At 40.5% G+C, this 16,988-nt stretch overlaps 2 protein-coding genes across 2 annotated transcripts in view; one reads left to right on the top strand and one right to left on the bottom strand.

The window, feature by feature from the left end:
* Positions 1–326: 326 nt before the first annotated feature.
* Positions 327–4,171, top strand: RPS3A (ribosomal protein S3A; the record flags this gene model as incomplete). The annotated part of the gene is made up of 5 exons (XM_010017823.1): positions 327–473; positions 2,134–2,321; positions 2,494–2,702; positions 3,301–3,410; positions 4,006–4,171. Coding segments are annotated over 5 exons (776 nt in total), but the record flags the coding sequence as incomplete, so codon positions are not given.
* Positions 4,172–9,770: 5,599 nt separating this feature from the next.
* Positions 9,771–16,988, bottom strand: part of SH3D19 (SH3 domain containing 19) — a gene marked incomplete at its 5' end in the record, with an annotated part of 19,520 nt that continues 12,302 nt past the window's right edge. Inside the window, 6 exon segments of the mRNA XM_010017822.1 lie at positions 9,771–9,887; positions 11,270–11,367; positions 12,290–12,476; positions 12,997–13,049; positions 13,303–13,490; positions 15,188–15,246. Of these exon segments, the coding sequence (XP_010016124.1) occupies positions 9,771–9,887; positions 11,270–11,367; positions 12,290–12,476; positions 12,997–13,049; positions 13,303–13,490; positions 15,188–15,246 (702 nt within the window).

Genomic DNA, 16,988 nt, shown 5'->3' with positions numbered 1-16,988 from the left:
TTTGTTGTACGTGGTGCATTTTGACAGCAGAAGTCAAGGAGCGAAATGGGGTATTCGTGAGGAAGTTAAAAAGCACATTGCCTGTATCGTTTTTGAGCAGTAGATGGAATTGTAGCGCTGTATGGTTTGTCATTTCAGCTTCATGATGTCTTCGCAGCTGATTTCAGTTTTTCTAAAGTAGATGGAAATGTATGCCTGCCTCTCTGTAGTGTGTAATTCTGTCACTATTCACATTCTTGCATGTTAAACTTGAAAGCACAAAGCGTTGCCATTTTAATTTTAAAAGGCATATGGGGAGGAAGGTTTTCAGACCGGTTTCATCTAAGAAAAGTCAGTGAACCAAATCTTTTCTGCTTTATTTAAATTAAGGGTTGATCCTTTCTCCAAAAAAGACTGGTATGATGTCAAAGCACCAGCAATGTTTAACATCCGAAACATTGGGAAGACGCTTGTCACCAGGACTCAAGGAACTAGTGAGTAGTGGGGCTTTATGCGGTCAAGGGAGATGTATTTGTTCCATGTGTTGGCTCCAAGTGAGGCTCAGTTGGAGAACTGCTGACAAATAGTTTTTACTCATAATGTTATTAAACCTGGAAGTTTAAGATGAAAGGCGCTTGATTTGAATGACTTTTCTGAAGTTGACAGAGTTGTTTAAATAAATGAGCTTGATTGCAGGGAAGTTAATACAATGTGCTCCTGGCTTGTCCAAGAGTACCAGGCTGTGGCTAGGGTACAGAAGGACATGCCTGAAGTTTTTAATGAACTGCTGCTGGGGTAACCTGACAAGTTTGAGGGATGTTAAGAACTAAGGAGTCATTCTGATTACCACACAGGCAGATGTGGAGACTGTTACAGGAGAATACTGTGTACAGTTCTGGTGTCCTCTATATAACAAGGACATGGAGCTGTTGAAGCAAGTCTGGAGGAGGCCACGAGGACGATTAGAGGGCTGGAGCACCTCCTGTATGAAGACATGCTGGGAAAATAGGGGCTGTTCAGCCTGGAGAAGAGAAGGCTGCGTGGAGACCTCATAGCAGCCTTCCAGTATTTGAAGGGGGCCTACAAGGGTGCCAGAGAAGGACTCTTTTATTACAGACTGTAGTGATAGGACAAGGGGGAATGGCTTCAAACTTAAACAGGGGAAGTTCAGGATAGGTATAAGGAAGAAGTTCTGTGAGAATGGTGAGGCACTGGAACAGGTTGCCCAAAGAAGCAGTAAATGCTTCACCCTTGTCAAGTGTTCAAGGCCAGGTTGGACAGATCCTTGGGCAACATGGGCTAGTGTGAGGCATCCCTGCCCATGGCAGGGGGTTGGAACTAGATGATCATAAAGTCCTTTCCAACCCAAACCATTCTTTGATTCTGTAAAGACCATCATGTTCGAAGAGACTGTAATGTGAAACTTTCAGGTAAAGTGATGTCTAGAACTGGAATTGCTAACTTCATGGCAGCACCAGTACACGTGTCACTGAATGGTGAAGGCTTTTTGTATGATCTGGCACACCTTAGGAAAGAGGAGCTTCTGTTAGAAATGCAGCATGATCCAGATAAGAGGCACCGGTATTTTTTAGACTGTCAGCGGTGTGGAATGGCTAAATAGTTGCAATATACTATTCAGGTTTCCCTTAAAGTTACTAAGATGAGCATTATTTTCAGCTGTATACATGTGAAGTAAAAAAGGGTCATTGTAAACCAAGTTTGAGTGGGCCAGTGTTAAAATGGTTAGTTGTTAGAGCTGTATTCAAGATAGTTGTTGCTGATTTATCTCTGCTGAGCAGGTTTATCTTTTTGTTACTGTTCATAGTTTCCAAATACTTTGTAACCACTTCCACTTATTAAAAAAAAAACCCACACCCAACCGGAAACTATCACATATCCTGGGATCTGCTGTGTACTGGTATTTGTGTTCAGCGTCTGATACAATTACCCTAAAAAGATTCCTCACAAAATTAACAAAATACAGTATTTGGTTCTATGATTTGAGTTGTTCTTGGTCAAGATGCATATAAACTTCAAAGCTGCGAAGCTAGTGGTATCACCTGCTATTAGAAACCATAAAATGGAAAATCAGTATTTGATTTGAATAGTGCTTTTCTAATGTTAATAAAAGGTTTTATTTGTTTCTTAACACAGAAATTGCCTCTGATGGGCTGAAGGGTCGTGTATTTGAAGTGAGCCTGGCTGATCTGCAGAACGATGAGGTTGCCTTCCGTAAATTTAAGCTGGTAACTGAGGACGTTCAGGGCAAAAATTGTCTGACCAACTTCCATGGAATGGACCTCACCAGGGATAAAATGTGCTCCATGGTCAAAAAGTGGCAGGTGTGTAAAGCGTGAGGTTTGTGCTGCTGCCAGTGCTTGCGGAAAGGAGGCAGCCACTGATGCATGCACAGCTGCATGCGCAGTGGTAGCAGCAGATGTTAGTGAATGTCAGGTGGGTGCTGTTGAGAAACCTGTTTGTCATTTTGATGCTAGATGGCTGTTTCTCTTTTAGACAATGATTGAAGCCCATGTAGATGTCAAAACGACTGATGGTTACCTGCTGCGCCTCTTCTGCGTGGGTTTCACGAAGAAGCGCAATAACCAAATCCGCAAAACCTCATATGCCCAGCATCAGCAGGTGCGGCAGATCCGCAAGAAGATGATGGAAATCATGACCCGAGAGGTCCAAACCAACGACCTGAAAGAAGTTGTCAATAAGCTGTAAGCTCTGCCTCTGTTTTATTGGGGTTTTCTCCTCTACGGTTTAAATGGTTGCTTGTTGGTCAGTTTTCCTGGAGTACTTGGGGAATGCAGGCGCCTCATACAGCATTTGGCAGAGATCAGGCAAAGTGGCTCTCACGTTGAAAACCCAGGATGCTGTTCTTTTCAAATACTCTGAGTCTCTGCATAGTATTTGGCTTCCATCAGCCATCATGTTTGCATAATGTGGAATTAGGCTCTCCAGAGAATTTTTTTGATTAATGTTTCTACAGGCTAAAATTGTAATTGTGATCAGTAGAGGCTGTGAATGTTCTGGGTTCTTCTGATAGAAGGAAGTTTTCCAAAGTGTGGTGTTTGCTTCCAGAAGTTTGGTTGCAGATTAGTTCTCAACATGAGCACACTTGTACTGTATCCCTTCTAACATTGCAAGGAAAATGTCTTGGAATCTAAGTGTACTTAAACAGTCAGAGTGAAGGTAGCATTGATAATACACACTTCTGTAGAGTATCATGTATTCTTAAGAATTCTAAGTCTGTGCTGCTGAAGAAGAAGGAGCAATGTTTAACATTCTGGGGCTGCTGTGCTCTTGTTTTCTCAGGATCCCAGACAGTATTGGCAAAGACATAGAGAAGGCGTGTCAGTCCATTTACCCTCTTCACGATGTCTATGTCCGCAAGGTTAAGATGCTGAAGAAGCCCAAGTTCGAACGTAAGTTGATTCCTGCAGACGCTTAATGCTCTTAGAGGAGGAGGTGGGAAGCTGTTAATTTAAAATGCATTTGCTCTTTGATAAAAGATGCTAAAGCAGCATCATAAGCTTCAGTAGCTGTAATAGTGAAGAAGCTTGTCCTTCTAGTCCAGTGTTTGGCTTTGAGGCTTGACAGCCAAGTGCAAATCCTGAACTTCAGAGGTTTTTGAATTCTTGCCTGAAACTGCTGCTGAATGCTTAAAGGTTTTTTGGCTTGGGAATGAATGATGACAAAATGTTTCGGTCCCAAATGACATGGAATGATTCTATTTTCCCATTTCTGACATTCCCATATAATGCAGCAGTCTGTTCTTGACATTACCTCTTTATTTTAAAGAAGTTTAATTTGCAGTTTCATTGTGTAGCACTTCCCTGCTTGCTTTTGTCTGACTGTCAGTTACTGCAGCAGCATCTCCTTGCATGAGCCTTCTGGAGTGGCCTTGACTGTGCCCACATTGAAAGTTCTGGTGGTTTAATTTGTATCTGATGAGCAATTCAGTAATTTAAAACTCTTTGCATAGGTGCATCTCTCACTGTTTATAACACTTCTTTCTAGTGGGCAAGCTGATGGAGCTGCATGGAGAAGGTGGTGGTGCTGGCAAGCCCTCTGGGGACGAGGCAGGCACTAAAGTAGAGCGAGCTGATGGATACGAGCCGCCCGTGCAAGAGTCTGTCTAAAACTAAAAAATGATGGAAAATAAAAGTTCTAATATACGGACCTATTGCTTGGTTGCCTGTTTTGCTGCTAGGCAGTGTTGGCACAGGGTATGGGATTTTCATCAGGTAAACGCATTGTCTTAAGTAAAAAATCCTGAACTTCTGGAGAACTGCTTTTCATGACTGGTGGTGTGAGATGGGTGGAAGAAAGCAGGTTGTCCTTTCTGAAAGGTGGAAAGTACAATACTAAGGGTTCTGAATGTTGAGGTTTCCTAGGAATTTTGGTCCTCACAAAAGAAATCTTGCGGGCATGTGCAGAGGTCATTGCAGTAAAAGATGCGTCAAAGAGGAGCGTTGTGCAGGGAAATGGGGTGCCACACAGGGAAACTTGCTGTTTCAAGGGGGGCTTAATATAGGGAAGTCTCAGGGATTTATCCGTATCCTTGAGAATTACGTATGTTTGAGCTGCTTGGCGGCAATTTGATGTGATCTCTCATGGGATAGACTCGGTCTCTGTGTCTGGAATTCAAAAGCTGTCAGATCTGTAATTATGTCAAATTATGTCAAATCAGTAATTATGAAATGGAAGCAGGGTTAGTTTTGATCAGTGCAGAATGTGCTCAAGAGCAGGGTTGTGTGTTCTACCTCTGTGAGAAGTGAGGGGTAGGCGTAATCACAGTTAAAACACCTGTGGAACTTAAGGGGGAAGAATTCTGCCATAAAAAGGCAACAGTCAATGTTCTGAACACACTGAAGTGATCTGCTGAATAATTGAGTGCTTTTTCTGTCACCTGGTGGCATTTTTGCTGGTTAAAACTAGAGAATAAAATGGTTTTGAACTATTTGGGAAAGTCTGTGAGGTAGTGCGGCTCTTGCAGTCAGCTCTGAAATAGCTTTTGACAAGAAATGGAGGAAAGTAATGAAATTTACTGTTGCAACAAAGACACTAGGGGGAAAGTAGAGGGTTGCTACCCGTGAGGGCTGTACTTTTCCTTGTTGGGGACTTCTTTTCCTGGTTGGTAATTTTGGTGGGGAGCAAATCATAGGCAAAACGAAAAGAATGTTTCCTAATTTATTTGGGAGAGTGCAGAGATGTGATCTCATGTTGTGATTCCAAGTTACTGTTTTAATATGGGGGATGATATTAGAGTAGCCTGTGACTTACTACTTGGGTAACCATCTTTGTTGGACTGTAAATGTAGGCCTGCTCATTCTGCTTTTCAGTTTGTGTAGTGGAAGCGTAGTGAGTCTGCAAAACTGTCGTAATACTGAAGCAGGCAAAAGGAATGGTGCTGCTTTTAATCTGCTTTGCTCTTTCCGTCTGTAGTGTTCAGGCAGATGTCATTCTCCTCCAAGAGTCCCACAGAGTCATATTTTTGAAGCCATATATTGCAAGAAATGCCTCTTTGCTTCCTAACAAAAATGAGCACTTTTCACTGGAGCTGGAAAAGCAAACTGTGATTTAGCGTAAGTGTGGTGGGACTGATGATCTTTGAATCTACTGCAGTAAGTTTCAGTGCAGGTGTGTACATACATATGTATGTACATAAATTCAAGCCTGGCATCGGAGTAAGATCTATCAGCTTTCCAGTAAAGGTCATGTGCTGGCTGTGTTGTCTCTGCTTGGCAGTAGTTCCACCAAGTAAATCTTAAGGGACTGCAACTGACATGTACACTCTGGACTAGAAGAGGTAGAATCTGAAGGTGTAATTTCTGAGTACTTGTGTCTTTTATCCTGCTACTTTTTCCTTCAGCTGTATGTCTAAGAAGTGCACATTGCAAAAAGGCTAGTCCAAGAGGGTTTGGGGAAAGAACAAGACCTTGGTTTATGCATGTTGGGTTTCAATTTATATTTTGGAACAGTAGACTGCTGGCATTACCATGCAGGCACTGTGGGTAAATGTATGCGTTTCATACATTTACAGTGGTTTTACATGGGGGAGAAGTAAGCAGGAAGGAATATTTTGTGCATCCTCTGTATTCTTTGTACAAATTCCAGCTGAAAAGATGTGGTGTATGAATAGCAGCAATCAGCAGAACGCGCTGAAAGGATGTGTAGAATTGCTAATCAGCCCAGGGTCAGCCTGGGCATTCATCTCAAATGATCTTGCCACGGTGAGTAATGCTTCGCTGTCTTGTGTGACACCTGCAATGACAGCTGGCTGCTGCAGGTGTAAGTGTGAAACATACCTGGGGGCTGGAATAAACTCTGTTAGAGCCGTAAGGATTCTCTGAGGGGTTTGGGCCACTTGCAAAGTGATGTGATACTACTATATTGTTTGTTTGGGGGTAGGTTGTTTGGATTGCTTTGTTTGTTTAGGGTTTTTGTTGCTGTTGGATTTAAGCAGAATGAGATCCATAAAACTTGTGGAAAGTTCAGTGCTCACCAATTGCAATGCCATTGTGACTTAATTATAAAAATTTTATTGGTTAAATACATTCTTAATTTACAGAGGTACCATAACAAACTTACTGGACTTACCAAAGATTTATTTAGGACACTTAATTGTACACAGAACACAGACATCTTCCTGAAGGTATCTATCTCCAGAGGGTGGGTCAAACAGAAAATGTTTTTGATAAATGAGGCTCTTACTATCATACTATGTGGGGTCTAGCAGAATTTCAAGGCTACAGCTGAAATTTGCTACTATATTGCAGATAGGATTTGTGCTCCACCTCATTCTCCCTTTTTTGCAGATTCTGTACTGTATACACCTTAGGAACTTTACATTACGACCGGCATGCAGCTTCATGGTGACATTAGGCATTAAGTCTTAAGAAAATCCCTTCCTGTAAAAGCCGAGCATCGAACTTGTTTCAAGAACTAGGCTGTAGTAATGCAAGCAGCCTTTAGATGGCACTCCTTGCTCTGAAGAAAAGGCTTTGCTGTTCTTCCTGCCCTGCGTGATCGGGAGGAGATGGTTCAAATAAAGCAGTGGCAGTAGTCAGGCACTGACTTTACACATTCAGTGGAAATTACAAAAACAACCGGTCAATACACAGTTATAAAAAGGGGGAAGATGAAATTGGAAAAAAAAAAAATACAAAAAGTCAGTAATTTTGAGACTTGTATCAAAATCTTAGAAAACTGCCAGACAAACAGTAAGTAAACATCATACACTTCAGCCTCATCCACCACCCCAGGGATGTGGTGGGTCTTGGGGGGACCTGGGTATCGTGTTGGTGTGGGCTTTGCTTGGTTCTGCTGTTGTCCCCACACTGAGATCACTGGAGGGTCAGGGATTGCGTTGGCCCAGGTCATGTGGAATTAAGCTTGTCTTCAGTAGGGTGACCCACCCACTGCTTGTGGTTGAAAAGCCTTTAGGGGGCTTGCAGGAGTCAGGAAAGCTAGGTAGGTTTTCGGTTCCTTGGATTTCTCTAGGAGGAGATGGCTGTTTTATTGGATTAAACAACAAGAACCTTTGAATCTCCTGGCAGGAAAACTTGGGGAGGGGGAAGGGTTGTCCTTGGTGGACTTGACTTACACTGAAGTTTGATTCCACAGGAGTTCTGGATAGGCTTGCTGGGGATGTTAAAACTGAGTAACAGGTTCATAAATTGTCATGTTCCCATCTTTCTAGAATAGCACATGATTTATAATTGTTTTTACGTTAATCCTGTTAATGAAAGCAGAAATCCAGTTTCTGCTTAATTAAAATTGTGTGATCTGCCTTCCCCAGTTGTGTGAATGGTATTGCTGCAGTTTAAATACACAACATTTCACATTCACGAAGCTTCTAGAGAAATAAAAAAGGAGTACTAAGGTCTGTGTCTGTATTTGCAGGTACTGTGGCATAACTGTGATTCTGCAGAGTAAAACAACGCTGAGGACCTCATGCCTGTGCTGCATATTCCTTGGGCTCACTCCAGGTGAGCTCCAGTCTGCTGCTGACACTGGATGCCCGTTCCCTGCTGCGAGGGGGTCCTGGGGTTCAGTTTTAGCTGTGCCTGCTGTGGTGGTAACCAAAGCACCGTGCACGGAGGCGGAAGGCTGTCCTTACCAGTTTGCTTAGACACTAAGTTAGATGCACCCCAATCTTTGGCAGCAGGAGTTACTTGTCATAATATTACACCTCATATTGGTAATGTTGTAGGCAGGCACATGACTAAGTCAAAACCATCTCAAGATCAGACATGATGCCTCTAGTCTCCATCCACCACTCAACTGTTGGCCTTCTTGCAACCTGAACTTCCAGACCCACAAGACAATCCTGTAGAGTATCCTAATACTTACTGACCTGCATCTCTTCTGCAGTGAGGACTCATGCTTACAGCTTACCAATTCCTTTTTGCTACATAGTACAAAAGTGATGGAATACAGTCAGCAATGCAAGAGCCAACTGCAGGGAAGTTTTTTCTGTTCCAGTCTGATGAAGTTAGCAGTTAATCAAAATGTGTTCAACTATTTTGTCAGTCAGGTGCTGCAAAAAAGGAATTTATAGGAACTTCTGGTAATAACATGAAGCTGCATCAGTCATGTCTCCATTAGTCTGTTGCTCAAGTCACACTGCTGCTTTTCACTAAATGACTTTGCTTGAAGTAACCTCTTGCCAGGCATGTTTTCCTTAAGGCTTCAACAGACCATTTATAATGATGCTCTGTATAGTTGGTATGTGGTAACAAACTGGAAACTAATCCCATGTCTGCTGAAAGCTAAACCCAAGGCTGTATAATATTCTTCATGTTAAGGACAGGAATGGTGTTACTTAAGTATGTTCCAGTGCTTGAGTGGCAAATGAAATGCAGGCTGAGTGAAGACTAGCTGTCCACTTTACACGAAGGGGGTGGAGGGGCAAACAGTTGGAATAGTGCAGCTACTGCACGGAGGGGATCTGAGAAAGCTCAGTAAATGGTGTCTGTTAAACTAACTGCAGCTGAGAAAGAAGGGCACGATGGTGCGTGAAGAACAGTGGGCAGCAGGAAAATCTAAACCTGTTTCTGGAAAGGATTTGGGGGTAAGGAGGTCTAAGATGATTCATACCAATTTGAACATTATTCACTGAGAAGCAAAATACTTACAAGTTTTACTTTTGTGATCTTCCTGTATAAGCATCTTGGGATAATAATAGAAGAATGTTACACAAGGATTTGCTTTGAGTCTCCTCTCTTACCCAAATCAAATTTGGTATTTTTCTGCTATGACGTATCAGTTATCTTCCTTATCCTCTAAGCCATAAAACAAGCGGATTCTACTGCTAATGTGGAAGTCAAGCAGTAATGAAACCTGAATATCAAACTTGACCTACATACAGAGTTCTGTAATTAGATCTTAAAAAACAATTTTTAAACTTGAATTTAAAAAAGATTTGAAAGAAGCCCAAAGAAGCTTTATGCAGACTTTGTGCATGATAAATGTAATACCAGATAGCAAATATACTAGAATTCTATTTTAAGTTAAAATGGTGTTGCACCACAGTACTTCCCTAGTTGGAAACCACTAAAATTCCTGCTTGTATTTGCTCTTAGAGCATTCATGAAGCATGACTACATACACTGTCACAAAAGACTCCAATTTTCTTATTTGACTTCAAGATACTAGTATGACTGTCTAGAAAAAGTAGTGCAAAACATTGATAGTCAAAACACATTGATGTCTTTGCTGTGCCTTTAGGACAGAAAATGTTCTCTCCTGTGTGCAGGGAGTACAAGGAGAAGCAACACTCATGGTGCTTTTAAAATCTGAACAAAGTTCTTGGGAAACATCCCAGACTTTCCTTGTATCTCTCCACTCATCCAGTCCTCGTCCACAGGTTCCAGCTCTGTTATTATCTCACCAACCTGTAAGAGAAGGAGTAATGTAAGCCAGCATAGCTTACCATGCAGTGCTAACACATGCATAGCTGATGTTACTCAGAAGCAATAAATACCAATCAAATAGAAGTAGGATATGGCCAGTCTCTTCTGTTGGTTATATCTCTGAGATTGTTTGCCCAAACCAGCCAAAGCTTCTCTTAGGGTAAATACTTGTCTATACTGAAAAATCAGTGCCTTCCAGAAGGAGAAACAGCACTGCTGGATAACTTCTTGCATTGCTGAAGCTCTCCATGCAGGTAGGTATACAAGAGAGTTGGCTTACAGGTCCTCTGCCTCGCTTGTTATTTGTGTGGTTCCCTGCTCTGTTATTAGGGTTTTGTTTCTGAAAACACTTAAGCTTTTTTTTTTTTCCTTCCCCTTTTTTCCTTCTTTCAATTTAGTCCTGGTATTTTCCAGCAGTTGGAAAGTTTCCAAAGGAAAGTTCCTTTCCCCAAAAGGAAAGCAATCATCTAAGCATGTCAGTGTGGCTGTTTAAAATGATCTGCAGCTCCTGTGATCCTTGCTCCTGTTTTCATCATCCCATGCCACACCCTTCATCTGAAGTACTGTCATGGCCTTGGCCTTTCTGCCAGTACCTCTGTTCCCCTTTTCTGCTTTAAAGAATCATCTATCTTTTCAGCATCATAAGCAGCTAGTGCTGGAACTAATTGTTTTGCTAGTTTTAGAAGACAAAATAGTGTGTTTCAGCTGATTGATAAACAAAATTTTGGGCTTGTTGTGTAAGTGAGTCTCCTGTTTCTCAGAAACTTGCTTTTGAGGATAAGCTTACCCAAGTCCTGACTTTGAATCTACAAGGACATGCTCACTGTTTCTTGTTCATGCTTCTTAATACTATCTGGGCATCCACCAAGTATTTAATTTCTCCCCTTGCTCCTGTGGCAACTATGTATTGTGCTGCCAAACTCAGATTTTGCTGTACTAGCTGTCTCGGAGCCACTGCTGCTGTAGCACTGGCACTCTTACTGTTACCCTCCTCCTCGTTGCTGTCTTTATAGTTTAAAAAAAAGAGATGTTCCCTTGACCATATCAACTGATCAAGAACTGAAAGTACTGCAAAATCAGGTTTGCTTGTTTCTTGTCGTGTTTACTGGATCAGAGAAGTCAGCGGAATTCTGCACCTCCTGACCTCTTTTCTATGTCTTCAGTGAAGACTGCCAATATGAAACACAAGTAGTAAGGGCAAAAATTTGTTGAGGCAATTTATCAAATGTGTTAATATCTATTCCTATTACATGTGTTTTGTTCTTTCTTGTTCCAAACCTACTTTCACAGTGGATAAATCGTATTTTTTAGCATTCTTTAGCAGCATAAGGCCTTTTGGCAAAATGTCTAAGAGAGGTACTTACTTTGAAGGAAAGCTCATCTTCATTTTCTCCATGAAAATCATAAAGAGCTTTGGCTTTTCCTTTCTTCCCTCCTACAGACTGTGACAGCTCTACCCTGGCTGCACAACATGGACAAAACAAGTTATTTATTTGGGTTGGAGTGAAATAAATCTGTTTCCAGAGAAGTTTTCTGTCATTCTCATGTTTTCTCCCCACTGCTGTGCTACAGGCTGTCCAGATGTTATGACTGTTGCTACTTGGCAAATTCACTGGCCTACTGGAATAAAAATCTCTACTGCCACCAGTTCATTTTACAGTACTAACACATTCTCATAATTCTGCTTCTAAGAGGATTAAAATGAAAGTTCACTTACTTAACTTTCCAGTGGTAATATCTAGTAAAAGCTGTGTTTTCCTCTTTGTAAGTGGAGATGAAGCAGCACTTAGTGTGTGCTGTTTGCCAGTTAGGTGGAATTTATTTCCTGTCAACTTTCATTCATAGCTTTACTTGCAAAAGCAATGGGAAAAAACAGTGATATTTTATGTCTTCTGTGAAGGTTTTGACTGCAGTGATTTGGGGACCAAACAGAAGCTTCAGGAGAGCAAGCAGCCTTTGTTCCTTGCTTCACCAAGGGCATTACAATAGATCTGTGCCAAGATGCAGCAGTTACAGTTATTTACAGTTCTACCAGCTCTTTGGCTATGCTGCAGTGTTTTTTTTTCAGCTGAGGAAAACAGTGGTTCCCCAGTCGTCCCCCCCACCTTTTGTACCCCTGAATTCCTACCAAAGGCAGCTCAAGGGTCCTGTTTTGCGTGTGCCTAAACCAAACTTTAAGCCATCCTATAATCAGTGTTACCTCCCATGACTAGAGCATTACATTGCCATTAGAAAGGGTGGTTCAACACTTAGTTTAGCTTTAGGATATTAAGGACTGCAGTGGTGTGTGGCTTGTTAATGCAATGGAATAGTTGGGTTCTCCCAGAACTCATGACTGTCACAACCCAAGGAATAACGGAAATAATCTAGTAGGAGCACTGTACCTGAGCAGATCTGAACAAAAACTGCTGGGAAAATCCCTTCCTTTTCATTCAGTCTTCCTTTATACCACTCTGGATCTACTTGTTCCAGTATTTGGATGTAGTCGCCCTTTTTAAAGGATAAATCATCTTTGGTTTCTGCTGTGAAATCATGAAGTGCTTCACACCACTGTACTGAGCGTCTGTTGTTCTATTCAAGTGAACAGAAGAAATGCATTAATTTTAGAAGCGTTAATGGTGCCCATAAGCTGATGGATGCTGGTGAAAGCAGCTGTACAGAACACGGGTGTCCTGACTTTCTCTCCTACAATAGTGTTGCTGCAGATGCAGATGAGAATGGCATTTCAGCAATTACCACAGAATTTCATCTGGGCTCAGACACATTCCTTTTTATCACTGGTGGCAGGGGACAGGATTAATCAAGTCAAAATTAGACCACTGCAGCAATACTTAAAATAGAGCTAATAAGAATTTGCTTCAGCACAAAGGAGAAGAATTTACTGATGTTAATTTGCCAGAAGCTATGAATCCAATCAGTTCAGGCCAACTGTCAGACTTCAAGATGGGGCCATGCAGCATTGTGTGCTGTGGGCATTGTGTTACATTCAGGGATAAAGTTGTGCAGCTAATCTGACATTAGAACAGAAAGTCTATGTAAAGCTATGAAACTGCTGCGTAAATTCTGGCCCTCATCTACGAAGTTTTATTACCTGAGGAAGGGAAGAAGAAACCTCCACCTTGTTCTTTAGTGCTGCTCCTGTACCTACATAAGTAAAGCACAACTTAGAATAGCAGCAATGACTATTCAAAACATTACTAATGACAGAGAGTTTAGATATTCAAAGTGATTATTAAGAATAGCTTCTTAAGAAGTCCTACTATTCCTTTTGATTTTTTTAATGTGTCTTCTCTCTCTTTCTGCCTCCTTCCTGCATTCATTGTCCTTTTGCACTTTTCTCCTATATACATGCAGGACAAAACCATGTTCTTAAAGATTTTTGCAAACATAGTCATACCTGTTCCAGGCAGATCTTCAATTACTTCCACAAAGTTCAAGGGGAAGATTCCAGATATGCCTTTGAGCTCTCCTTTGGCCCACTCTTCATTTACATATTCTTTCAGGATAATAGTTTCACCTTCTGAAAAACTGAGCTCATCTTGCTGATCTCCAATATATTCAAATCGTGCTACACATCTTGGGCCTCTGCACACAAAAAAAGAGAAGAAACTTACTTGCCTTATTCATTATTATTGCCCACTTAATAATATGGCAGCATTGTCCACAATATGGATCGATATAACAATTTAGATGACAGAATGCACTGAAGACAGAACAGGTGGAAAACTGGGGACTAGCCCTGGTTCTCATCTCTGCTTTCTGAGGAGGATGAAGGAGCTGGATGCAACTTCTGCATCACAATCCCTGTTTCAGCATTTTGCATAAGACCATATTTCTATTCCAAACAACAAAAATTGAATCACTTTGTTTATGGGCTACCTGACCCATTTTATAGTTTTGCCTCCAAGTAGGTGTCCTGATACACTTATGTTAAGAGCTTGATAGTTTTTTTGAGCTAGTATCAAATTTAGATGCAATGAAGTATGGGTGGGACATGGGTGTTGTGTATGTGTCTCAAATCCCAAATACATGGAGGTTTCATACGGGAAACCTAGTTTTTATCTACCTTTACAAACTTTATCCTCTAAAATCCACCCCAGGCATGGGAAAATAACTTATTCATCAACGAAACATCAATGCATCGGATAAATTTCACATAGGTTGTTGAAATACTGAAAAAAACCCTATATTTTTTTCTCATATAAATATATGAAATAATAAACTAATAAATAATAAAATGAAATAATATAATAAGAAATTAGTCTAAGAAAATTTTTGATCTCTCAGAAATGAAAAAAGTGATTAATAGGCTTTAATTCTTTCTATAGCATCATAGCATACAACCATTGCAGAGGCTTGATTCCCACCTCTGTCCTGCCCTCCTAGCTTTGCAAAAGCTTCAGGACAGAGCTAGCTCGCTCTTCCTTCCTTAGTTGCAGAAGCAGCTTTTAAAAATTAAGTTTAATCTAAGGCAAGCCAGACTCAATCTGAAGAACAAACTGAATGATCCCATTGATACTAATAGTTCCTCCCTCTGCCTGAATGTTTTAATTGCTGAAATGAATGATTGCGAAATCCAATAAATCATCATTGAGTAAAAATAGCATAAAAGCTGTTTCTTGTGAACAAATCTTAGTACAAGTGTTTGCAAATCAGAAATCAAAGTGCTTGAAGTACATTTGATAATTTAATCTGGAGAACTTTAAGATTCATCTGTATAGTTACACACTTTAAGGTTAGATAGATTTCTCTACTTAAAGTACAGCTATATTCAGTCCCATTTTATATTGTTCTTTCGAATGAGTGGGAGCCCTACCATGCTGTGTCTTATAAGGATACTGGAAGAAAGTAGCAAGGCTAGGAGCAAAGAGAGGAGAGTGCAGTGCTGCTCAAATTCACCAGATTGGATCACAGTCTCTGTAACCAATTTGAATGAAAAATTATGGGAAATGCTTTTCTAATACGACTCGTAAAAGGAAGGAAAGTGAGTGGACTATATCTATATAAACGTTTATTATAAACATTATAACATTTATCTTATAAAGATAAAATGATCTACCAATTTTTTCAAGCCATGAAGTGAGTTTTTAGGCTTTTTTTTTTTTTTTTACCTGATATGAGTCTTAAGATGTTGTCATCAAAAACTTTCAGTTTTGAGATCTTAATTTTTAAACTGTTAACCATATTAACCTCAATGCAGATAACATTTGCTTCAAAGTTATCTTTCTTTTTACTTCTTACTAAATCAACATGACAAAGAAAATAATATTGATCTGACTCACTTAATACATTGTGATGAACAGGGTATTTTTCTCCTGTTGCCTTCTTCTGGAACATCAATCTAATAAGACAGCAAAATAAGTAAATTCTTCCATTTCAAGCTCATGGCAACATAAGTACAATAAACTTGGAACCAGCTAAAATAATCTATTTTTCAGCTAAGCATCAGCTCCAGTTATGAGCTCCACGTGGCACTCTATAGTCACTGGCATGCTATGATATTTGACTATATTAATGTAGATTTCAGTTTTGTATGCCTGATATCTCATTTTTCAATCTCACGCAAACAAGGAGCTCTATTTAATGTTTTCTGTTGTGAAACTGATTTGCTGTTTCTACTTGGGGCATGACTGACAGAATATGGGACTGGATGCAACTACATGTTGTTGCATTTAACTCCCAACTTTCAATTGGTAATTGCTCTCTATTATTTACTAGCACAGTACATTACAACAGACAAAATTATTGTTTACACTTATCCTTTCTGGGCTTGGGTAGCCAGCTGTCCTCCAAACACAAGTACATCTCGCAAATCTCACTTGAATTGGAGAAATACAATTTAGAAAATCAATACACACATATAACAAACAGACAGCATTCAATGCCTTTATCATAAGAGGACTTCAACTGTGGTTTTGGTATTGCATTTATGACATGAAAGATGATCTGTGAGATGTGTTAAGACTACAAGCCTAGATACCCTGGCGAGGAGCTTCGGGTTACAGTTTGCTGTCACATTAACCAGTTCCCATAAAATCAACAAGAATGTTTCGATAGCTTATGTGAAGGACTGGAGATCATGCTGCCTTTTAGGACAAATAATCTTTGCCATGCTCTTGCTAGAGGAGCTGGTATCGGTGGTGCTCTGAAGGTTCCAAGTAACAACCATGTATTACTGCTAAGCTACTACCCAGCTCAATACTGTAAAACACACTGTAGCACATGGTATAGAGACCTTGTATCAAGATCAAATCTGACACAAATGAACAGGAGAAGTCACTGACTAAATCAGCCTCCTGTACTGTGCTCTTTTTTCACCCTATTTTTTTTTTTTTACTTTTGAAACATAAGATTTTTGCACTCAAGGGGTAACCACAACTAAAATAGAAATTTGAAACACATCCTCCCTAGCTTTTATGAAGTTGTATCTGTATCAGTGCTGAATTCAACTACAAACACCCTCTTCACTGTTTTAATATAAAATCTTTTCTCTCTTACCTATCAATAGTAACAAAAGCTTTTAAACTGAATTGTTGGTCTGTGTAGAAGCAGCTATTCAATTTAGCTAACAAAACTTTCTCGTAAAAGCGAATCGAGCATGGTTCCATTACTACTAATGCCAAGTTTAGCTTTTATTCTTCAGTTTTTCTCTTAAAATCTTAAACACCTTTACAAACAAAACAGACACCCTGCACTCTGTTGGTTACCAAATATTGTCCATGTAGTGGCAGTGCTCACCTCTGCCAGCTGTCCTGGCTTGCCACAGACACTGTCTTAATGAGTCATAGAATACTGCATTGGAAGGGACCTCAAGGATCATCTGTTCCAACCTTTCTTGGCAAAACATGACCTAGACAAGATGTCCCAGCACCCTGTCCAGACAAATCTTACAAAGTGCCCACTATTGGGGAATCCACCACTTCCCCAGGGAGATTATTCCAATGGCTGACTGTTCTCATTGTGAAAAATTTTCCTCTTGTGTCAAGTTGGAATCTTCCAGGAGTAACTTGTTCCCATTTACCCCTCCTCTTCTCCATGTGAAATGGACACCCACATGAATGCCCAGCCATACACCTTCACTGC

This window comes from Nestor notabilis, unplaced genomic scaffold (genome assembly GCF_000696875.1).
Source record: "Nestor notabilis isolate BGI_N333 unplaced genomic scaffold, ASM69687v1 scaffold20017, whole genome shotgun sequence".
Lineage (NCBI taxonomy): Eukaryota > Metazoa > Chordata > Aves > Psittaciformes > Psittacidae > Nestor > Nestor notabilis.
The sequence above is the reverse complement of the archived record's forward strand: the minus strand, read 5'-3'. Positions and strand labels throughout refer to the sequence as shown.